General features: G+C 41.9%; 1 protein-coding gene across 2 annotated transcripts in view; it reads right to left on the bottom strand.

The window, feature by feature from the left end:
• Window positions 1-22,543: 22,543 nt before the first annotated feature.
• STAM (signal transducing adaptor molecule) overlaps window positions 22,544-23,913 on the bottom strand; it is a 34,916-nt gene continuing 33,546 nt past the window's right edge. For both annotated transcript variants that reach the window (XM_069729512.1, XM_069729514.1), the window contains exon 14: window positions 22,544-23,105. In XM_069729512.1, the coding sequence (XP_069585613.1) occupies window positions 22,892-23,105 (214 nt within the window). In that variant the 3' untranslated portion in view covers window positions 22,544-22,891. The remainder of the gene's footprint in view (window positions 23,106-23,913) is intronic.

Below are 23,913 nucleotides of genomic sequence, written 5' to 3'. Positions count from 1 at the left end.
CCTTGTGGAAATATTGGCAATCAAAATATTTTGCACCTAATGAATTAACTTTATAAACCTATAATGAAGGGAGACTATTCCAAAGTATAATAATGTAACAATCTTTATAAAGTAATGATAAATATGAAAAAGAGCACATGATACAGAGGAGGAGGAGGTCCAAAATGTACCCCTAATTAATTATGAAAGAAATAACCTCAAAGTGCAATTTCATAAGTCTAAGCAGTTTACAAAATGCAAAGTTCTGGTTGTTCGAATATTGGGATATGATGTGAAATACATGTGAAATACATGTATTATGAAATTGCACTCAACCCGACTTGCTAATATCGCGATATTGCTAATATCTCCACAATGGAGAGAATAAATTTAAAGGGAACCTGTCACCCCCAAAATCGATGGTGAGCTAAGCTCACCGTCATCAGGGGCTTATCTACAGCATTTTGTAATGCTGTAGATAAGCCCCCCGATGTATCCTGAAAGAGGAGAAAAAGAGGTTATATTATACTCACCCAGGGGCGGTCCCGCTGCTGGTCAGGTCAAATGGGCGTCTCAGGTCCGCTCCGGCGCCTCCTATCTTCATTCCATGACGTCCTCTTCTGGTGTTCATGCCGCGGCTCCGGCACAGGCGTACTTTGTCTGCCCTGTTGAGGGCAGAGCAAAGTACTGCAGTGCGCAGGCGCCGGGCCTCTGACCTTTCCGGCGCCTGCGCACTGCAGTACTTTGCTCTGCCCTCAACAGGACAGACAAAGTATGCCGGAGCCACAGCGTGAAGACAAGAAGATGACGTCATGGAATGAAGATGGGAGGCGCTGTACCGGACCTGAGACGCCCATCGAAGCAGGACCGCCCCTGGGTGAGTATAATCTATCGTCTTTTTCTCATTTTTCAGGTAACATCGAAGGCTTATCTACAGCATTACAGAATGCTGTAGATAAACCCCTGATGACAGTGAGCTTACCTCACCATCGATTTTGGGGGTGACAGGTTCCCTTTAAATAAAAAGAGAGAGTTTGTCCTCTGCAGCCACTATTACATTTTGTGACCAATTCAACATGAAAAATTTGGTGAAAGGTACAAGCATTATATGTTTGTTAAAATAAAAGAACATAAAAGGCAGGTCCATATCGTAAAGAACATATCATAAATGCTTTCACCAGTCACTTGTTTCATTGGGGAAAACTTTCTAACATATTAACTTTTCTCCAAGGACAAGCTACAAATGTGCTTTTGTGGCAAAAAGGTCAGTAAGACATAGAAGATATCAGCATGGAAAACGGTGAGGTTGGCTCTCCGTCAATTCAAATAAGGCAGCAAAAGCTGCTACTAATACAGTAGGGAAGTATTTGTAAGGGTGTTCAAAGAAAATTTTTATTGTGTCCTTATAGGAGAGGAGTTCAGGAATTAATGCTCTAAAAATATCGGGAAATTACCCAACCTAAAGGCCAAATGGGCACAAAAGCTCCGAAATGAGTGACACACTTTGTAATACTCAAAAGTCTTCCATAAATGTTAGATCACAGAATGATAAAGCACCAACATATTTAGCGGATCAGTTCAGAGATTAGCTTCACTCTCATCGGTGTCTATCTCCAATGGGACTCACAATCTTATTTCCCTTTCTCAAAAACAGAGACGTTGCTGGAATTCAACATCTTTATTAACTTGAAATTCTCAATATTTTTTTCTTCAGAGATTCCTGGAGTTCACACCAGATGGAGTTGTGCCAAAGTAATATTAATTCATGCAGCCTGTGCTGTCATGCATCTGTGGGTCTATTTGTCTCTGAAGGATTACAGCTTGACCGTCTTAATGTCTGCCACAAGGATGAACTGGTCACATGATGAGCACATCCTTGTTGGTCCTCATGGACGTTCCTCGTAACTTTTCACAGACGCTGACTTCCCTATAATCATCCATAAACAAGCAATTTGCCTGTTGTGTGTTTACGTATCCACCTCGGGATGGTCCAAGGCCCACTGGGGTGAATATAGTTTTAGTTCACTGTCAACAAATTTTGGACACAATTGACTGGAAACTAAATATTAAATTATAACAATCCATAATGATCCTTTTACACAGCTTGGTTCCAGATTCTCAAAGGGTAGAGTAAGGTAACTGGGGATTATCCTATATCTCTCCAGGCCATTGATTTAAGCAATGGTTGGAGGGACTTGGTTCTCCAGTCTCAAAAGAGGGTTGTACAATTTTTGTTTTGGTGACATACTCAAAATTCTCAAACTTGTCTCATAGGTGTTCGACAGGACCTGCAACTAAAGTACCTTAGAACTGATAACACTTTACATGTGGTCTACTCTGCACTGTCGGGAATTTAATTACACGATTTCCTTATAGTACTTTCCACCTAAGAACTCGGTACGACAGCTGTGAGGCACCATACGTAAAGAGGTAGTCCATTACTTTATGATTGATGACCTATCCTTAGGATAATACTTATTGCTGAGCTCCTCCATCTGCTAATAGTGGCCACGGCTGGGTAATGCACATCCGCCTTCTATTCAAATCAATAGGATGCGGATGTGCAGTGTCCTGCCGCTGACACTATCAGAAGCTGGAGCAGCCTCACCATTGAGCAGTTCAGGTCGGTCATCAATGATAAGGTTGTGAACAACCTCTTTAATGACAGAGCGCTGCCATTGCAACGTTATCAGGATCTGCCTGGAACTGTATAGAAACTCATTGCATCACTGTTGCAGATAAAACTGTAAATTGCCAGACATCTCATTTTCAATAATATATCATAGATTTGCATTCATTTTTTTTTTAAATGAGAAATTTTCAAGTGGATCCTTCATCTCTTCATACATCATGCTGCACATTAATAGCAATGACGGGAAGTACTCATATAGGATCACATGGGTCATAATTATAATTCCAGGTTGGACGATCATATTTAAGATTTCCTGTGTCGGACCTTCTGTAACTGTAGAGTAATACAATATAGAAGCAAAACTTTCATATAGTATTCAGTTATGAGCGCTATGGTATGTATGGTGTCCAAATTGTGACATACATTGACCAAACAATCCAATACGGTGCTGCCGACACCATACTCTGCCCACATACAATGACTTAGGATGCTTAGGTAAGTACCACCATACAACGCTGACATAATATCCAGATAGAGTGACGATAAAACAAATCAATATATAACCTCACTGTTGTGTCATACAATTACTAAATAAAAATATATTATGATTTGGGAGGTCACAAATGATAAGGTGAGGCCAAAAGCCAAGTGTTCCATGGATGCCAACAGTGTCACCACCATGTGAAAATATAACAAAAGCGAAACTTACCCACTAGACAAGAAGCCCATGTAAGGCATAGAAGTATAAGTAATAAGGAGCCAGTCATTCTTAATATTTTCCTTATTCCTTCCAGTTCTTCATAGATAATTGCACCAAGAAAGTCTTTCTAAAGTTCAGAGTGAGAAGTGTGACATCCAAAAATGTGGTCTCAATACAGGACTATCCTGTCACATGGGACATTAAAACCAACAGCACCTCCCAATCCTAACGAAATTTGTGATCTGTCATACAATTTTATGAAGAAGCCACAATTCTGCCTATGTGGGACTCACCTCGTGGTCAGTTTACTGTATGGTTACTTGGAAGTTATTTCATAATCTCTCGTCTGATTCACCGTCATCCTTTCATTCGCAGTATGACGAAAAAGGTTTGTTTTACATAAAAATTTATTCAGAAATCCAAGTTTGTTAGAAGGTTATAACTAGGAAAGCAGTTATCCGATTAGTTATGAGTTAACTGAGTCACTTCCTTTTAGAAAATTTGATGTTACAAAAATTAATGACTGATGAAACCTGAAGTGTCTAGAAGATATTGACTGTGGGCTGCTATGGGTCCTCATTGGTGGCAACACCACCCGGTTAATTCGGTTGTCTTATTACTGTACAAATGCCATTTTCATGCTGCTTCATTTGCCATGCCATGTTATTTTATTTGTGCTGTATCATGTTGAGCACTGTACTTTTGATAGTTACTTTTGCAACCTTTGTAATGCCTTATCGATGGTTGTTATTGTAAGTTGTAACAGATGTGCTAATGATTTGCAAGAATGAAAGTCTCTATCCACTTATAAAATTTAGAACCACCTCTTCTCTACAGGCCAAAATTACCATCAGACCAGAACAAGTTGAGCCATCACATCAGCATGTTTGCGAATTGTTCAGGGTGGTCCAAATCCAACCACAAATCCTCACACTGCACTAACTCCAGACATGATATTGAGGACTGTTTCAATACAAATTCGAATTAAACCCCGAAATGTATTGGCTAGTGATGAGCGAGCACTAAAATACTCGGGCACTCTTTACTCAAGTTGAGCAAATCATATTGCTCGGGTGCTCGATCTGAGTAACGAGTATAATGGAAATCAATTGGAAACTCAAGCATTTTTCCATCAGCCGACCAGGAGGTCTGGAAGGGATCTAAAAATTGGGATATGTTCACACGCAGTTTTTTTTGCTGCGTTTTAGCATGTTTGCATTGCTTTTAATGGTGAAATAAACATTCAACTTCATCATTTTAAAAAGATTATCTGACAATGTGGTGTGTGAGACATGATCAGACACATGGAAAGTCACAATTTTCTATTTCAAGGCCATCAGGCAGCCATTTCTATTTGTATACGGCCATCAGGCAGCCCTTTCTACTGTTAGTGGGCCAGTAGGTGTCTTGTGGACAGATGAGACCGAGATAGAGTTTTTTGGTGAAGTACATAATCCTACCGTTTAATGTAAATGGAATGAGGCCTATAAATAAATGAACAAAGTAGTTCCAGGCAAATATGGTCAAGTTTTAAAGATATTTCGGAGTTGTTTTGCTGCCTCTGACCCAGGGTACTATGACTGTGTGCAATGCATCATGAATTGTGAAGATTCCCAAAGGATTTTGGGCCGCAATGTAGTGCCCAGGGTCAGAAAGCTGAGTTTACATCTTAGGACATGGGTCACGCAGCAGGACAAAGTTAATTTTGACTGCTTTAAAGAATTTCTGAGTACGGATGACCATAAAAAACATGAATAGGTCAATGAATGAAAGGAAAAAACAGCAGCATGGCTTATAATTTATAACACAATAATCCCTGACTAAATGTCTGTCATATGGTATACGTACTGCCACACCTCACCATTGACGATTTGCAAATAAGAGCAGTATTACTGTAGAATTTAGAAGGGAGTTGAACATGCCCTGAAAAGTTTTTTAGGAAGTATGTTGCAGCAACAAATCTAGAGGAATGCAAGAAAAACTAGTAGCTTTGATGAATTTCTGAGAACAGATTATTGTAAAAAACATGAATCAGTCGATGAGTCCACGGTAGAAAGCGACAGCAGCAATGGTTAGAATTTATAAGGTAATAATCCCTGACTAGACCCCTGTCATACGCTATTCTTACTGCCACACCTCACCGTTGATGAACTGCAGATAAAAGCAGTATTATTGTAGAATATAGAAGGGATTTTAATCGTCCCTGAAAAGTTTTTTTTTTCTTGTACAAAACAGTAACAATCTGTGGAGTAACAAAGACAGTAACAATCTGTGGTGTAACACATGTAACACTGCCAGCTTTGATTAATTTCTGAGTACAAATGAACATAAAAAACATGAATCAGTCAATGAGTGCATGGAAAAAAACTGCAGCAATGCTTACAATATATAGGATTTAGGACATAGGAGTGCTGCAAAAGGCGACTTTCACATTAGAGATTATTGCCAAAGTCACTGCCGATAGTGTCATACTCAACAATGGGGGAGGCAGCACTAAAAGTGCCTAGGGCAGCAGAAACTCTAAATACGGCCCTGCATGTATTGTTGTCAAAATAAACTAGAAAAAAAAAATGTGGAAAAACTGACATCCCCAGGTAAATGTTCATTTTTTTTGTTCCTATTGTTTTAAGAAAAATCAACCTAGCATTCCAAAAATGACTTACCAAGAAATGCTAGGTAGGTACACACCCAAAAAGCCAGCATTGGCTGCTCATGTTGGGGTATGTTCAGATATAAAATTTGACTGGTAAATCAGGGCCACACTTTATGAAGTAGACAATTGCAGTTAAATGTAAGGATTTTAGGTATTTTACAAAAAGGAGAAATATAAAGACTCAGTACAATCATTTCTGACAAGCAAGCCCAATCAATCTGACTGTTATGGAATTCAGATTTTTTTTTTCTGTAAAAGATATTGTGTTGGCATGCTGCTTTCTAGAGCATTAAGGATAAAGAAAAAAATGTATAATTCAAATGCAGCAGGACAAATGCTACACCATGTCACTGATCATCACTTTCAGTCTGTTTCTGCTCCTGCTGTCTGCTCTCTTATCTCTCTCCCACTATCAAATGAATCTGTCATTTATTTGCGGACTACTATATTCATCTTGATGACATTGTCTTTAGCATAAAGCAAAAAACCTTTTCTTTGCTTATCAATTCAATCTTTGCATCATTTGCAGGCAGCTACTCATCATCTTCAGTGTTTCACTTGTACAACACACTGTTTGAAGAACTTTTCTAATGTTTTAGGCCTTTCGATCCTCATCACGTCTACGGAGCTGTGAATTTTGATGTTCTCTCTATCCTAAATCATCTTAGAATGACTGCTGACTTCCCTTCCTCATCTCTTATACAGAATCTGATAGTCCCTTCTGAGTGGCTGCTGTATATTATGTGGTGTGATATTTGTAGGGCACTATGGGGAATCTTGTATGGTGACTGAGATCATCTGATCCTTCTCTGGCTGATGCAACCTTTTGCTTTATTTCATCCCTTAGCAACGGCCGATACGCATTAAAAAGGCAGCCGCTAAGGTACTTAGGAATAAGGCTGTAGTGCCCCCCAAAGTTGGAAAAACCTCCGGGGTCTCAGGTACCCCGGTACATGATCAGGGCTGGACTTTCCGTTAACTGATCACGTGATCGCCGTTATTCAGTGAATAAAGGCGATCACATAAAAAGCATACCTGCTATTTTAATGGTTTCTCTGTCTTCTGACATGATATACATGTCAGAGGAGAGATAAATTAACCTCCCAATACCCTCAGCACCTCTGCCATCCCCCGATAATCCCTGATCAGTTCCCCAGCCCGACATCATGTTTCTGACAAACAAAAAATGATGGGCGCATGAGCAGTGCACGCGCCGAGATCTGCTGGCCGTTACCCGGCAACAATAGGCAATTTTTCCTATTGTTTCCTTTTGATCACTGTGATAGACCCTATCACAGTGATCAAAATAAAAAAAAGGAAATCAAATCCTCCTTTGTCACCCCCTTAGTTAGATAGAAAACTTTTTCCATTGTTTGCAGTTGGGCTTAGGGCTAGGGTTACGGATAGGGTTGAGGTTAGGGGTGTGTTAGGGTAAGGGTTGTGTTGGGGTTGTTGTTTGGGTTGGTCTTAGGGTTGTGTTAGGGTTAGAATTGTTTTTTTTTTTTTTTTCAAAAGTAAAAAAATGATATGACCACTAGAGTTAAGCGAAAGTTCTCGCTCCTCGAGTTGGCATCGACTGCTCGGATATGCACTGAATATCGCAGATCCCCACTTTTTTTGGGTGTCTAACAGCTATGAGACATGCTGGACAAGGACTTGAGCATGTCACTGGAGCACACACGCATATCCGAGCACCCGATGCAAACTGGAATAGAGAGCACTTACGCTCAACACTAATGACGGCATATTCAATATGACAAGCTAATGTTATCACATTCTATGCCATACCTGAGGGTTCAAAATGCTCACTATACCTCTGGATAAAATACTTGAGGGGTGTGGTATCCAAAATGGGGTCACTTGTGGGAGGTTTCTACTGTATAGTCAAATCAGGGGCTCTCCAAACGCAACATGTCGTCAGCTAATAATTCCAGCAAATTTTACATTGAAAAAAAAAATCAAATGACGCTCCTTCCCTTCCGAGACCTGCAATGCACCCAAACAGTAGTTTTCCCCCACAAATAAGGTATTGGCGTATTCAGGAGAAATTGCAAAAAAAATTGTGAAAAAAATGAAATGTTAATTTTTTCCTTCCACATTGCTTCAGTTCCTGTGAAGCACCTCAAGAGTTAATAAACTTATCGAATGTGGTTTTAAGCACCTAGAGGGGTGCAGTTTTTAAAATGGTGTCAGTTTTGGGTACTTTCTTTCATATAGACCTCTCAAAGTCACCTCAAATGTGATGTGGTCTTTAAAAAAAATGGTTTTGTAAATTTTGTTGGAAAAATGAGAAATCACTGGTCAACTTTTAACCCTTAAACTTCCTAACAAAAAAATGTGTTTCTATAATTGTACTGATGTAAAGTAGACATGTGGGAAAGGTTATTTATTAACTATTTTGTGCGACATTACTCTCTGATTTAAGGGTATAAGTATTCAAAGTTTGAAAATTGTGAAATTTTCAAAATGTTAGACAAATTTCAATTTTTTTCACAAATTAATGCAAGTCATATTGAACAAATTTTACCACTATCATGAAGCACAATATGTCACGAAAATATATTCTCAGAATCAGTGGGATCCATTGAAGCGTTCCAGAGTTATAAGCTTATAAAATAACAGTGGTCAGAATTGTAAAATTTGGCTTGGTCATTAAGGTCAAAATTGGCTTGGTCATTAAGCGGTTAAAATGGAGCTATAAGTTTGGATTTCTTTTTCCCTTTATAATAAAGACTTTCTTTTAAAAACTGCATATTGTGTTTACTTGTGTTATTTTTGTCTAAGATGTACATTTGTCTGGTGATCTGACACATTTAAGTGTGACAAACAAGCAAAAGAATAAGAAATCAAAAGTCTGCGGTTGGGATGTACGATAACACCATATTGTTCTTATGAAATCCTATTTGACTGAACAAAGCAGATACACAGGAAGACCACCTGTGGATACTAGGTAAGCTGGTGGGGCTGTGAGTTTTGACTTTGCAGCTGAGAAGGCTAACCCCCTGCGGAGCCAGGCGTTTTGTTACAGCTACACATTCTGAAGGATTGTAAGCTACCATCAAATGCACCCACACACTTCACAATAGGTCAATGTCATTTTCTATGGTTGACAGGTTGTGTTCCCCTTTCTTTTGAGATTTATGAAATTTGAGGTGTTTAACTTGGTAGTCTATGGCAGATGAGAGGAATAACACTTGATGGTCTAGAATACACCAGGGGATTCATAATTTGTTACATTGTGGTCAAGTATAAAATAGGATGGTGATACTAAGTGGTCTGATAGCTTACTTAATAGTTGGTCCTTTTGGCTAAACATTGTGTTACATTACATTTATCTTCTCTTCCAGCACTGAATTAGTCATATAGATCTGTGCCAAGCAATGGCATAGTGTGTAAGGGGGGTGTGGGGGCACTGAGACAGCTGCCCCATAAAGCAAAAGTCTACAGGGCCGCAAAAGTTTTGTATGCTTTATGGCAAATGTGAACATGCGTTTATGTGCTGCATTTATACCTTCTTAGACCAAGCTCAATTTTTGTGTTTTTTTTCTCTCTGTATTTTTGCATTCTGTACAAGCCAGGGTGTGGCCTCCCTCTCCTGAACTGGAAATTACATTTAAAGGCATCCCCGTACTGGTGTCCATAGGTTGGGTCCCGGCCCTATTGTCTGCCCTTATTCACACACGGAGGTCATCTCTGACATATGTTAAGGTTTTAATATTAAATATAGGAAAACTGACTGAACAGCAATCTAGTCTGAACTGGTGCATAACCAAAAAAGACTTGCATAGCAAATAGAATAATGGCTGCACTCAACTGTACTAAAGCAAGGAAATGTACGGTACGTGAAATGTGAATAGCATAATGGCTTGTGAAATCTATGAAAAAACACATGAGATGCTTAGCACAAGATTTGGTCAAAAATTGTGAGCCCATCCAAACGTTTTAATATTAGACAGTGTAGGACCCGTCCCGATCTGGGTCACCTTGTTGATGGTAGGATGGTTTTTATGCCATCTATGATCAAAAACAGTATTACTATCACCCCTGTGTTATCTAAATGCACTTTTGCTTTTTACTTATTTAGTTACAGCCGGGTTTTTGCTCATTTTGTTTCTTGTAGGTTTTGGGGCCACAAAATTGTAGTTCCATCCCCATTCAACCCAATTGTCAAATGATCAGAGTCTGCAAGCTCCACTTTTTTTGTGTAGTGCAGTCAATGCACGCCTGACGCTGCTGCAAAGCACAGCATGTGTCTGATACGTGAGCAGTGTGTGTGCGCTGCATGTGTCTGATACGTGAGCAGTGTGTGTGCGCTGCATGTGTCTGATATGTGAGCAGTGTGTGCTGCATGTGTCTGATATGTGAGCAGTGTGTGCTGCAAGTGTCGGATATGTGAGCAGTGTGTGCTGCATGTGTCTGATATGTGAGCAGTGTGTGCTGCATGTGTCTGATATGTGAGCAGTGTGTGTGCTGCATGTGTCTGATATGTGAGCAGTGTGTGCGCTGTATGTGTCTGATATGTGAGCAGTGTGTGCTGTATGTGTCTGATATGTGAGCAGTGTGTGTGCTGCATGTGTCTGATATGTGAGCAGTGTGTGTGCTGCATGTGTCTGATATGTGAGCAGTGTGTGCGCTGTATGTGTCTGATATGTGAGCAGTGTGTGCTGTATGTGTCTGATATGTGAGCAGTGTGTGCGCTGTATGTGTCTGATATGTGAGTAGTGTGTGCGCTGCATGTGTCTGATCTGTGAGCAGTATGTGCTGTATGTGTCTGATATGTGAGTAGTGTGCCCGGCCTGTGTGATATGTGAGCAGTGTGCGCTGCATGTGTCTGATATGTGAGTAGTGTGCGCTGCATGTGTCTGATATGTGAGCAGTATGTGCTGTATGCGTCTGATATGTGAGTAGTGTGCCCGGCCTGTGTGATATGTGAGCAGTGTGTGCTGTATGTGTCTGATACGTGAGCAGTGTGTGCGCTGTATGTGTCTGATATGAGTAGTGTGTGCGCTGTATGTGTCTGATATGTGAGTAGTGTGTGCGCTGTATGTGTCTGATATGTGAGTAGTGTGTGCTGTATGTGTCTGATATGTGAGTAGTGTGTGCGCTGCATGTGTCTGATATGTGAGCAGTATGTGCTGTATGTGTCTGATGTGAGCAGTGTGTGCGCTGCATGTGTCTGATATGTGAGCAGTGTGTGCTGTATGTGTCTGATATGTGAGTAGTGTGTGCACTGTATGTGTCTGATATGTGAGCAGTATGTGCTGTATGTGTCTGATATGTGAGTAGTGTGTGCGCTGCATGTGTCTGATATGTGAGCAGTATGTGCTGTATGTGTCTGATGTGAGCAGTGTGTGCGCTGCATGTGTCTGATATGTGAGCAGTGTGTGCTGTATGTGTCTGATATGTGTGCAGTATGTGTCTGATATGTGAGTAGTGTGTGCGCTGTGTCTGATATGTGAGTAGTGTGTGCGCTGTATGTGTCTGATATGTGAGTAGTGTGTGCTGTATGTGTCTGATATGTGAGTAGTGTGCGCTGCATGTGTCTGATATGTGAGCAGTGTGTGCGCTGCATGTGTCTGATATGTGAGCAGTGTGTGCTGTATGTGTCTGATATGTGAGCAGTGTGTGCTGTATGTGTCTGATATGTGAGCAGTGTGTGCGCTGTATGTGTCTGATATGTGAGCAGTGTGTGCTGTATGTGTCTGATATGTGAGCACTGTGTGCTGTATGTGTCTGATATGTGAGCAGTGTGTGCGCTGTATGTGTCTGATATGTGAGCAGTATGTGCTGTATGTGTCTGATATGTGAGCAGTGTGTGCGCTGCATGTGTCTGATATGTGAGCAGTGTGTGCTGTATGTGTCTGATATGTGAGCAGTATGTGCTGTATGTGTCTGATATGTGAGTAGTGTGTGCTGCATGTCTGATATGTGAGCAGTGTGTGCGCTGTATGTGTCTGATATGTGAGCAGTGTGTGCTGTATGTGTCTGATATGTGAGCACTGTGTGCTGTATGTGTCTGATATGTGAGCAGTGTGTGCGCTGTATGTGTCTGATATGTGAGCAGTATGTGCTGTATGTGTCTGATATGTGAGCAGTGTGTGCGCTGCATGTGTCTGATATGTGAGCAGTGTGTGCTGTATGTGTCTGATATGTGAGCAGTATGTGCTGTGTCTGATATGTGAGTAGTGTGTGCTGCATGTGTGATATGTGAGCAGTGTGTGCTGTATGTGTCTGATATGTGAGCAGTATGTGCTGTGTCTGATATGTGAGCAGTGTGTGCTGCATGTGTGATATGTGAGCAGTGTGTGCTGTATGTGTCTGATATGTGAGCGTGTGTGCTGTATGTGTCTGATATGTGAGCAGTGTGTGCTGTATGTGTCTGATATGTGAGCAGTATGTGCTGTATGTGTCTGATATGTGAGTAGTGTGTGCTGTATGTGTCTGATATGTGAGCAGTGTGTGCTGTATGAGTCCGATATGTGAGCAGTGTGCGCTGTATGTGTCTGATATGTGAGCAGTGTGTGCTGTATGTGTCTGATATGTGAGCAGTGTGTGCGCTGCATGTGTCTGATATGTGAGCGTGTGTGCTGTATGTGTCTGATATGTGAGCAGTATGTGCTGTATGTGTCTGATATGTGTGCAGTATGTGCTGTATGTGTCTGATATGTGAGTAGTGTGTGCGCTGTATGTGTCTGATATGTGAGTAGTGTGTGCGCTGTATGTGTCTGATATGTGAGCAGTGTGTGCTGTATGTGTCTGATATGTGAGCAGTGTGTGCTGTATGTGTCTGATATGTGTGCAGTATGTGCTGTATGTGTCTGATATGTGAGTAGTGTGTGCGCTGTATGTGTCTGATATGTGAGTAGTGTGTGCGCTGTATGTGTCTGATATGTGAGCAGTGTGTGCTGTATGTGTCTGATATGTGAGCAGTGTGTGCTGTATGTGTCTGATATGTGAGCAGTGTGTGCGCTGTATGTGTCTGATATGTGAGCAGTATGTGCTGTATGTGTCTGATATGTGAGCAGTGTGTGCTGTATGTGTCTGATATGTGAGCAGTGTGTGCGCTGCATGTGTCTGATATGTGAGCAGTGTGTGCTGTATGTGTCTGATATGTGAGCAGTATGTGCTGTATGTGTCTGATATGTGAGTAGTGTGTGCTGCATGTGTGATATGTGAGCAGTGTGCGCTGTATGTGTCTGATATGTGAGCAGTGTGCGCTGTATGTGTCTGATATGTGAGCAGTATGTGTCTGATATGTGAGCAGTGTGTGCTGTATGTGTCTGATATGTGAGCAGTATGTGCTGTATGTGTCTGATATGTGAGCAGTATGTGCTGTATGTGTCTGATATGTGAGCAGTGTGTGCTGTATGTGTCTGATATGTGAGCAGTGTGTGCTGTATGTGTCTGATATGTGAGCAGTGTGCGCTGCATGTGTCTGATATGTGAGCAGTATGTGCTGTATGTGTCTGATATGTGAGCAGTATGTGCTGTATGTGTCTGATATGTGAGCAGTGTGTGCTGTATGTGTCTGATATGTGAGCAGTGTGTGCTGTATGTGTCTGATATGTGAGCAGTGTGTGCTGTATGTGTCTGATATGTGAGCAGTGTGTGCTGTATGTGTCTGATATGTGAGCAGTGTGCGCTGCATGTGTCTGATATGTGAGCAGTATGTGCTGCATGTGTCTGATATGTGAGCAGTATGTGCTGTATGCGTCTGATATGTGAGTAGTGTGCCCGGCCTGTGTGATATGTGAGCAGTGTGTGCTGTATGTGTCTGATACGTGAGCAGTGTGTGCGCTGCATGTGTCTGATATGTGAGTAGTGTGTGCGCTGCATGTGTCTGATATGTGAGTAGTGTGCCCGGCCTGTGTGATATGTGAGCAGTGTGTGCTGCATGTGTCTGATATGTGAGTAGTGTGTGCTGTATGTGTCTGGTATGTGAGCAGGGTGTGCTGCATGTGTCTGATATGTGTTTGATATGTGAGCTGTATGTTCGATGTAAGCAGCGTGTGTGCTGTATAGAATAGGACCTGAATAGCTGCAGGTGGAGAAGAATGAGCAATGCTAAAGGTGAATTCATAGGAGAATTTCATGATTTAGTAACCACTTGAGCACCAATGCCATCTTACCAAGAAACAAAGCAGCTTAAAGTATTATTGCAGCCCCTTAAAAAAGAGAAAAAGTTGATAATGTGACCCTCAGACTTAAAGTTTGTGCACCCCTGCTTGGGACTCACGGGTACCAGGATAGTCCGGATTTCTTCTGCTCCTCGGTTTTCACATATAAATAAAATGAAGCTCATGAATTGTTATACAATTTTTTAATACGTAAAATAAAGCAGACCCTCAGTCACAATCTTTTAGATATTCCGGTTTATTTTAGAACATAAAAAAAAAGACATTTTCAGAAAGCAATTTGCAACAAATGATAGAGAGGGGAATAAACATTGTTTTTGTTCTTAAAATTAAGGCCAATTCATAAAAAAAATGTAAAAACGATGAGTAAAACGTTATTGATCGGTATCATGCAATATCTTCTAACCAGATATTGTTCCGACTCGTTACCAATTATTACTACAGATTCCAAAACCTCCACCTGTAAGAAATGAACGAAGCACAAATAATTAATGATTTATTAGGAGATTAGGATCATATCGGCCTGACTTATTCAGTACTCCTGCTGGAGCGGACTTTGTTATCAGCCTCGTACCTCAGCGAGGTGAACCACTCTCACGATAATCAAGAAAAAACATGAAAAAAAATGAATATAAACGTACGGTAATTTCTGCTATGGCAAAACTTAAAAAAAAAATTATTATTAAAGACCAATATAACAAACATTTGAAACACATTAATAGCTTATAAAATAAATCATTACACTCCATGCAAAAATTTATTTCCATATTCCTCAAATTTTACACAGCAACTCAGAGTACACAGTAACCAAATGAAACGTGTGAACCTGCCCGTTGCGTCGTTTGTAAATTAGACCACTTTTTCTAATTTAATCTAAAACAGCGCCACTCTTGTCCATAGGAGAGTTCTGGTATTGCAGTTCAGCCCCAATCAACTGTCCTATTATAAAAGATAGGCCATCAATAAAATAAAGTAGTGGTTATATTATACATATATACATATATATACATATATATATATATATATATATATATATATATATATATATATATATATGTTTTTTTTTTTTTAGTTGTGTGTATATGTATGTATATATATATATATATATATATATATATATATATATATATATTTTTAGTTGTATATATATATATATATATATATATATATATATATATCTTTTTTTTTTTTTTTTAAGTTTACTGGGATAAAACTCAATTTCACCATTGTTTTCTGAGGTTTTGGCATTTAGTGCACAGTGAAAATGATTATTATTTAATTCTATATTTTTTTTTTCTAGTGGTTAAAAAAAAAATAAAATCAGAATTTTGTAAAAAAAAAAAAAATGGAGATTTGTTTTGTGAGATCCATAGCTTTTATTTTTCTGTCACTGAAGCAGTGTGAGGGCATATTTTATTTTAGTGTTTTTGCAAGTTGTGTTTTTTTTTTTTTTTAAATAACATTTTGAGGGGACTTATGATGCTTTCTTCGCTTTGGATTGCATTTTTAGGGTTTCAATTTTTTTTTTCTTTTTATGGTATTTAACGCACGGCTTAATTAATCTGATCGGTTTATTTTATATTTTTTTTATTTATTGTTAAACTGGTGACTAAAATAATTTTTTTTTTCTTCATTTTTAGCTTATTTTTCGCTTTCTTTAGAGAACTTGGATCTGCAATGTTTTGATCGCCTGTTCTATATAGTCCTCTAGAGATAATTTAAAACTGTGATTTTATCAAAAACTGCAGCAAGTAGCCCAGTAAGTGACACATCACTGGAATCAAGGGCTCCGTCTCTACATCATGCTGCTGACAGATTACGTAGCATAGAAACGGATGACAGATTCGCTATAGGGAGAGCGTCTGAGCACAAAATCATCTGGAAGATCAAATTAAAATATTTTCTGGAGGACTGCATTGCCATAAAAAAAAAAAAAAATCACTTTATACTAGTTGTCATTTGTTAAAATTTTTTTAACAGATGAGTTTCAGCTGATAGGGATGATTTCCAGGGGAATATTGAAATCTGTCTAGGGAAGTCTGAAAAAATGGGAAGAAGAGTAAAGACTATTAAAAAGCAATGTACATCTGACTGGTAGAGAAGCTGAACGAGTGATTTATTTCCCTGCAGTGCCTCCGCAGGAAAAATGAAGTATTACATGGTCATCGTTGAGCTTCACAAATGTGATGGGTCCTCCACCAAAGCGAGCAAGTCTTGATGGCTCTGGTTAGGACCCTAAACAAGTGTGATCCATTGTTCTATAGTTTGTTTTTCTAAGACAGGGTGTTAGGAAATGGGTTTTCTGGTTTTAGAAAGCGCAAAAATAAAGGGAAAAAAAAAACGGTAAAGAAGCTGTATAGACGACATTATGACCAGCATATATGCCACTTCTGTGCCAGGCAGAGTTATACACAGAAGAGGTTGGGGGGTTAGTGTCCTGTAAAATCCTCTCCTCTGAGCTATGTACAAGAATAGTCCTAGATTTACACTTATTCTCTGTGCTTGCTTTATGCAAAAGCCGAACAGTCCCGGTCCCAGCCACAAAAACAGCACAATTAGATTTTAGTTTGCCATTAAGTACATAGAATCCATTCCCTCAAATATAAAAAGTAACAAAAAAATCCAGTAAAACCACTAAACATGGTATAATCTACATCAGGTTATTAAACACAGATAGAGGTGATAGTGTAACTAATACTGACGTCATATTACTACAGATCACTAGAGATGACATTACTAGGGTCACCCGGGGCTGAAGAATAGAGATCTCCTTCTCGTTATCTGAGACTGATTGTTGTGGTACCCATCATTCAGGCCTAGAAGTTGCATTTACATTCCCTGCAGCTCCTCCGCAGGTAAAACGAAGTATTACACAATTAATTATGAAATAAATGTCATTGAAATCAATTGTCTGCACAGAAAAAAAAAACAGGTTCTAAGTCCAGAAACTGTGCCCATCCCATATTGAAATTTCATGTGTTCTCTAGCACAAGTTTAGATCAGTCCCCCTCGTTGTATGGCTGTGTGTCAACGGACAAGGGAAAAGTCTGAGATCTACGGTAACCTTGGGAATCAGAGAATGAATCCGTTATGTTGGCGCCATTTTTGCACCCATCGAAGGCCTTTGGGAGATTTGGCTTTGTTGTTGACAAACAGACTTTGGGGCACAGCCCCGCTCATCTACTATGGGCGCATATCATATATTTGCCCCCATCCCCCTCAGTCTCGGAAATGGTGGAGGACAGATTGGTTCCCCGAAATAAGGGCACTCCCGGTTCCTATCCTCAGGCTGATGCCACCTTAGAGCCCGTTGAATGAAGCATTCTTAGTGCGAGCATCACCAGTACTCTGGAGGCAGCACCAAATTGTAGACGTCAACCACCAAAAGTGTGTCCCCGAGGCTATGAACCTATATGGGCCAAATTTCCAAAAGACAAGTAAGTAGCGTCCAGATAATGAAAAGTACCAATATGTCCATTCCAGGTGGACAGCAAGATGTATGGGAGACTGGGCTTTGAGGTGGACATACAGAAAACACTTTTAAGCACAGCCCCTTTCATCTATTATGGACACATGCTTGGCCTCCACAATTTCAGAAGTGCTAAAGAACAAATTAGCTTCCCGAGATAGAGCCACTAGGTTTCTGACTCGGAGACGGACGCTACCTTCGAGCAAGTTCATTAGAGACCCATTAATGTGAGCATCATTTACACTGTGGAGGAGGCACAAAGTTATGGAGGACGACCCCCAAGGTATGGAGTCCGACCCCCAAAGATTGCCCTCAAGGCGCAGACCCTGTCAGAGCAGTTGGCCCAATTCTTCCAAAAGAAAAACTGTGTCCAGAAAAGTATCAATACGACCATTACAAGGTGGAGATCAATGACCCCTATTCTTCAGCTCTGGACACCCCCTTTACATGGCAGAAGATGACCCCTATTCTTCAGCTCTGGACATCCCCTTTACATGGCAGAAGATGACCCCTATTCTTCAGCTCTGGACACCCCCTTTACGTGGCAGAAGATGACCCCTATTCTTCAGCTCTGGACACCCCCTTTACATGGCAGAAGATGACCCCTATTCTTCAGCTCTGGACACCCCCTTTACGTGGCAGAAGATGACCCCTATTCTTCAGCTCTGGACATCCCCTTTACGTGGCAGAAGATGACCCCTATTCTTCAGCTCTGGACACCCCCTTTACGTGGCAGAAGATGACCCCTATTCTTCAGCTCTGGACACCCCCTTTACATGGCAGAAGATGACCCCTATTCTTCAGCTCTGAACATCCCCTTTACGTGGCAGAAGATGACCCCTATTCTTCAGCTCTGGACGCCCCCTCTACGTGGCAGAAGATGACCCCTATTCTTCAGCTCTGGACATCCCCTTTACGTGGCAGAAGATGACCCCTATTCTTCAGCTCTGGACACCCCCTTTACATGGCAGAAGATGACCCCTATTCTTCAGCTCTGGACATCCCCTTTACGTGGCAGATGACCCCTATTCTTCAGCTCTGGACACCCCCTTTACATGGCAGAAGATGACCCCTATTCTTCAGCTCTGGACACCCCCTTTACATGGCAGAAGATGACCCCTATTCTTCAGCTCTGGACATCCCCTTTACGTGGCAGAAGATGACCCCTATTCTTCAGCTCTGGACATCCCCTTTACGTGGCAGAAGATGACCCCTATTCTTCAGCTCTGGACGCCCCCTCTACATGGCAGAAGATGACCCCTATTCTTCAGCTCTGGACATCCCCTTTACGTGGCAGAAGATGACCCCTATTCTTCAGCTCTGGACATCCCCTTTACGTGGCAGAAGATGACCCCTATTCTTCAGCTCTGGACACCCCCTTTACATGGCAGAAGATGACCCCTATTCTTCAGCTCTGAACATCCCCTTTACGTGGCAGAAGATGACCCCTATTCTTCAGCTCTGGACGCCCCCTCTACGTGGCAGAAGATGACCCCTATTCTTCAGCTCTGGACATCCCCTTTACGTGGCAGAAGATGACCCCTATTCTTCAGCTCTGGACACCCCCTTTACATGGCAGAAGATGACCCCTATTCTTCAGCTCTGGACATCCCCTTTACGTGGCAGATGACCCCTATTCTTCAGCTCTGGACACCCCCTTTACATGGCAGAAGATGACCCCTATTCTTCAGCTCTGGACACCCCCTTTACATGGCAGAAGATGACCCCTATTCTTCAGCTCTGGACATCCCCTTTACGTGGCAGAAGATGACCCCTATTCTTCAGCTCTGGACATCCCCTTTACGTGGCAGAAGATGACCCCTATTCTTCAGCTCTGGACGCCCCCTCTACATGGCAGAAGATGACCCCTATTCTTCAGCTCTGGACATCCCCTTTACGTGGCAGAAGATGACCCCTATTCTTCAGCTCTGGACATCCCCTTTACGTGGCAGAAGATGACCCCTATTCTTCAGCTCTGGACACCCCCTTTACGTGGCAGAAGATGACCCCTATTCTTCAGCTCTGGACATCCCCTTTACATGGCAGAAGATGACCACTATTCTTCAGCTCTGGACATCCCCTTTACGTGGCAGAAGATGACCCCTATTCTTCAGCTCTGGACACCCCCTTTACATGGCAGAAGATGACCCCTATTCTTCAGCTCTGGACACCCCCTTTACATGGCAGAAGATGACCCCTATTCTTCAGCTCTGGACATCCCCTTTACGTGGCAGAAGATGACCCCTATTCTTCAGCTCTGGACACCCCCTTTACATGGCAGAAGATGACCCCTATTCTTCAGCTCTGGACACCCCCTTTACATGGCAGAAGATGACCCCTATTCTTCAGCTCTGGACACCCCCCTTACATGGCAGAAGATGACCCCTATTCTTCAGCTCTGGACATCCCCTTTACGTGGCAGAAGATGACCCCTATTCTTCAGCTCTGGACGCCCCCTCTACATGGCAGAAGATGACCCCTATTCTTCAGCTCTGGACATCCCCTTTACGTGGCAGAAGATGACCCCTATTCTTCAGCTCTGGACACCCCCTTTACATGGCAGAAGATGACCCCTATTCTTCAGCTCTGGACACCCCCTTTACATGGCAGAAGATGACCCCTATTCTTCAGCTCTGGACACCCCCTTTACATGGCAGAAGATGACCCCTATTCTTCAGCTCTGGACATCCCCTTTACATGGCAGAAGATGACCCCTATTCTTCAGCTCTGGACACCCCCTTTACATGGCAGAAGATGACCCCTATTCTTCAGCTCTTGACACCCCCTTTACATGGCAGAAGATGACCCCTATTCTTCAGCTCTGGACATCCCCTTTACGTGGCAGAAGATGACCCCTATTCTTCAGCTCTGGACACCCCCTTTACATGGCAGAAGATGACCACTATTCTTCAGCTCTGGACACCCCCTTTACATGGCAGAAGATGACCCCTATTCTTCAGCTCTGGACACCCCCTTTACATGGCAGAAGATGACCCCTATTCTTCAGCTCTGGACACCCCCTTTACGTGGCAGAAGATGACCCCTATTCTTCAGCTCTGGACATCCCCTTTACGTGGCAGAAGATGACCCCTATTCTTCAGCTCTGGACATCCCCTTTACATGGCAGAAGATGACCACTATTCTTCAGCTCTGGACACCCCCTTTACGTGTCAGAAGATGACCCCTATTCTTCAGCTCTGGACATCCCCTTTACGTGGCAGAAGATGACCCCTATTCTTCAGCTCTGGACACCCCCTTTACATGGCAGAAGATCAAGCCATTCAGGGTACCGGTGTAACAAGGTTATCACCCACAGACATTTCTAATGACTTGAGACGAAAAGAACAACATCACAAAACAAAAACAGATGATGGCAAAAACTGAATTCAGCAAATTTACCCGAGTAAAGAAATAACTTATTTACTAAATTAAACATATCTATACAAGTGTATTATATTTATGTACAGGGTGTAGCTAGGAAAAACAGATTCACAGAAAATTCATGGGAGTTTCAGTCATTTGAGAATAAAAGTTGTTGTTGTTTTTCTTTTTTTAATGATCTCTTTAATTAATTTAAAAAGAGATAAACGAAATAACACACATCATGACCTATCATACAGACAGAAAAAAAAAATTGATATTCCCCTAATCCTTCTTTGGTGTAAAACGTCTTGTCGTAATACTCACAGAAGTCTATAGGTAACGATTCATCAAAGCGTTTTCTGGCGTAAAACACTAAGAAAAGTCGTAAAACTTTTGTTTTTCAAAGAGTATTCACACTCGTTTCAGCCTGTTCTACCAAAGTGAGCTGAGCTGGGGCGAGACGGGGCGAATCCCACCTGATAAACTCATTAAAATGTTACTCCCGTCACTATGAAACACCTGTTGTTATGAACTTGCGCCCATAGACTTGCGCCCATAGTGTTTTACTCGAAAAACTTATTCCGATGTTTCAAGATATGCTACCTGTGGTCGCAACGAGACACTAAATGGGGTTGTCTTTGATTAGAAAAAGGGATCGTCTCTTGTCCTTTGTCTGGCATCACAGGTTAGCCCTATTCACTTAAATGGGGCCCAGCGCATTAAAACATTCGGTGGTGTTACTGGGGGGCTTGTTTAATCTATGTGATGGGGGTCGCTCAGGATTAGAATCCTGTTGAATGGTGTAAATAAAAACTTTCCAAACTCTTCTCTTCATTCCACCATGTTCCAAGGCTAGATGTAATCCTCAACAGTTTTTGTACAGCCTGTGATTGCTGCAGCAAAGGTAAACATTTACATGACTGCTGCAGTCAATCACTGGTCTTAAAGGGGCGTTATGCCTGTTTGTACGGCACGAGAATGATCAGTCTAGAGACTAGGTGAACGTAATGGAGGTGATCGCTGCAGAATAGGAAACAAAGGCCAGCTAGGGCCATCAACCCTGGAGTAGTAGAATTAAAAGGAGAATACGGGATTTTTTTAATTTTGCAATTTTTATACCATTCCCTGCCGAAAAAACCCCTTGGAATGTATTTTCCTACAGCTCGGTAGGCCCCCAATAACTTTTGTCAGTGCTGATATTCATGTGTCCCTGCATGTGTCCATCAGACATGCAGCTGCGGGGACTCAAACATATTTTTCGAGCACACCGAAGACACTTGTTTAGCACATGAGCATACTCAGATAACACCTTAACGAGCACGTTCGCTCATCACTAATTAGGACCCATTGGAGGATGACAATAAGAGTTTTTGGTGTGTCAATACCCCTTAAAAAAAAAATAAGAGAAAAGGTTTCCTTGATGCTCAGCAAAATCAACGTCCCTTAGAGGACACCAAGCCTGGACCTTCGCTGTAATACTAGACCCCCTCGCGCACGCGTGACCATTGACTCAATGAGGCCAAAGATAAAAGATGTCGAAAATCAATTACGGAATAGGTAAATTAGAAGTCGAAATTCTCACGCAGCAGACAAAAGAAAGACGACATCTGTGCTACAGGTGATCCTATAGAGAATCATGTACGATAGGAGAGATATCACAACCGTGTGCAAGTACATGGTCACCAGGAATAAAACACCAGGACGTCACTAATTACCCATCACGAATTGGCGGCGTAACGAGAACTTCAGAAATGTCCGCAAACTGGACAACAGAGTCGACTAGATTCTCTCTTTACGGTGTATTATACAAGGTTTTCAATGGGACGAAGATCTGTGGAACCTAAACCTCGGCTTAATAAAGCGGCTAATCGTGAAATTAATAAGGCAAGGTCTAATAATGGGGGTGATGACGGTACAGGTGTTACATAGGTGCTACAGCTAAGAGTCCGGGTGCTAGGGCTTATAGAAGAGCCTTCTGGGAGTAGTTCTGTGGTTGATCTTGGCTGGCGGAGGATGGGGAGAGAGTAGTAGAGGGTAGTGTATAGTTTAGGACATGGGACATGTTCGTACCAGTCTGATAAATAGGGAGGTCAATGGCAGCGGTAGGATTTGGCGTGTATCCTTGCGTTGGCCCGACATACGTGTTTCCTGCGGCGATCCCGGCAATTGCGGGCCTGAAAGACAAGGGCAAAGGAGAGAAGTATTAGTTAGGGATTACCACCATCGCAAAGGAAAAATGATAGCAAAACTTTACACTAGTCAAAGCTTCAATTCTGCATTTCAATATCTTGTAGTCACTGATTGAAAATACTTGGGAACTTCCTGCGGCCACAATCATGGTGCACGTTCTGTATCGTACTACAGCTGCTGACGGTGGCTTATACGGATCATAGGGATCTGTGACGCTGCTGGTGTTGGTCAGTGGACTCACAATCAAACCAAGTATAACAGTCCAGAGCTGAGCTTTATAGCTGAGATGGGGATGTCAGGCGACTCACAATAGCAGATGCAGCAGAGTTCAGCTTTGTAGCAGAGACCAGCGGCACAGCAGAGTTGAGGAACGTGAGGTGTCTCACAGGTAGAGAAGCAGCAGAGTTCAGCTTTGTAGCAGAGCCCAGCGGCACAGCAGAGTTGAGGAACGTGAGGTGTCTCACAGGTAGAGAAGCAGCAGAGTTCAGCTTTGTAGCAGAGCCCAGCGGCACAGCAGAGCTGGGAAACGTCAGGTGTCTCACAGACAGAGATGCAGCAGAGTTCAGCTTTGCAGCAGAGCCCAGCAGCACAGCTGGGGAACGTCAGGTGTCTCACAGGTAGAGATGCAGCAGAGTTCAGCTTTGTAGCAGAACCCAGCAGCACAGCAGAGCTAGGGATGTCACAATATATATTCACACGTGAGCTAATTACATCTGAAATTAATCCATCTCCCAACTACATGTTACTCATTATGAAATGTCAGCGCTGTGTTTTTGTTTTTTTTAATAATGT

Source organism: Ranitomeya imitator, chromosome 6 (assembly GCF_032444005.1).
Source record: "Ranitomeya imitator isolate aRanImi1 chromosome 6, aRanImi1.pri, whole genome shotgun sequence".
NCBI classification, from domain to species: domain Eukaryota; kingdom Metazoa; phylum Chordata; class Amphibia; order Anura; family Dendrobatidae; genus Ranitomeya; species Ranitomeya imitator.
This window is presented reverse-complemented; position numbering and strand designations above follow the sequence as displayed.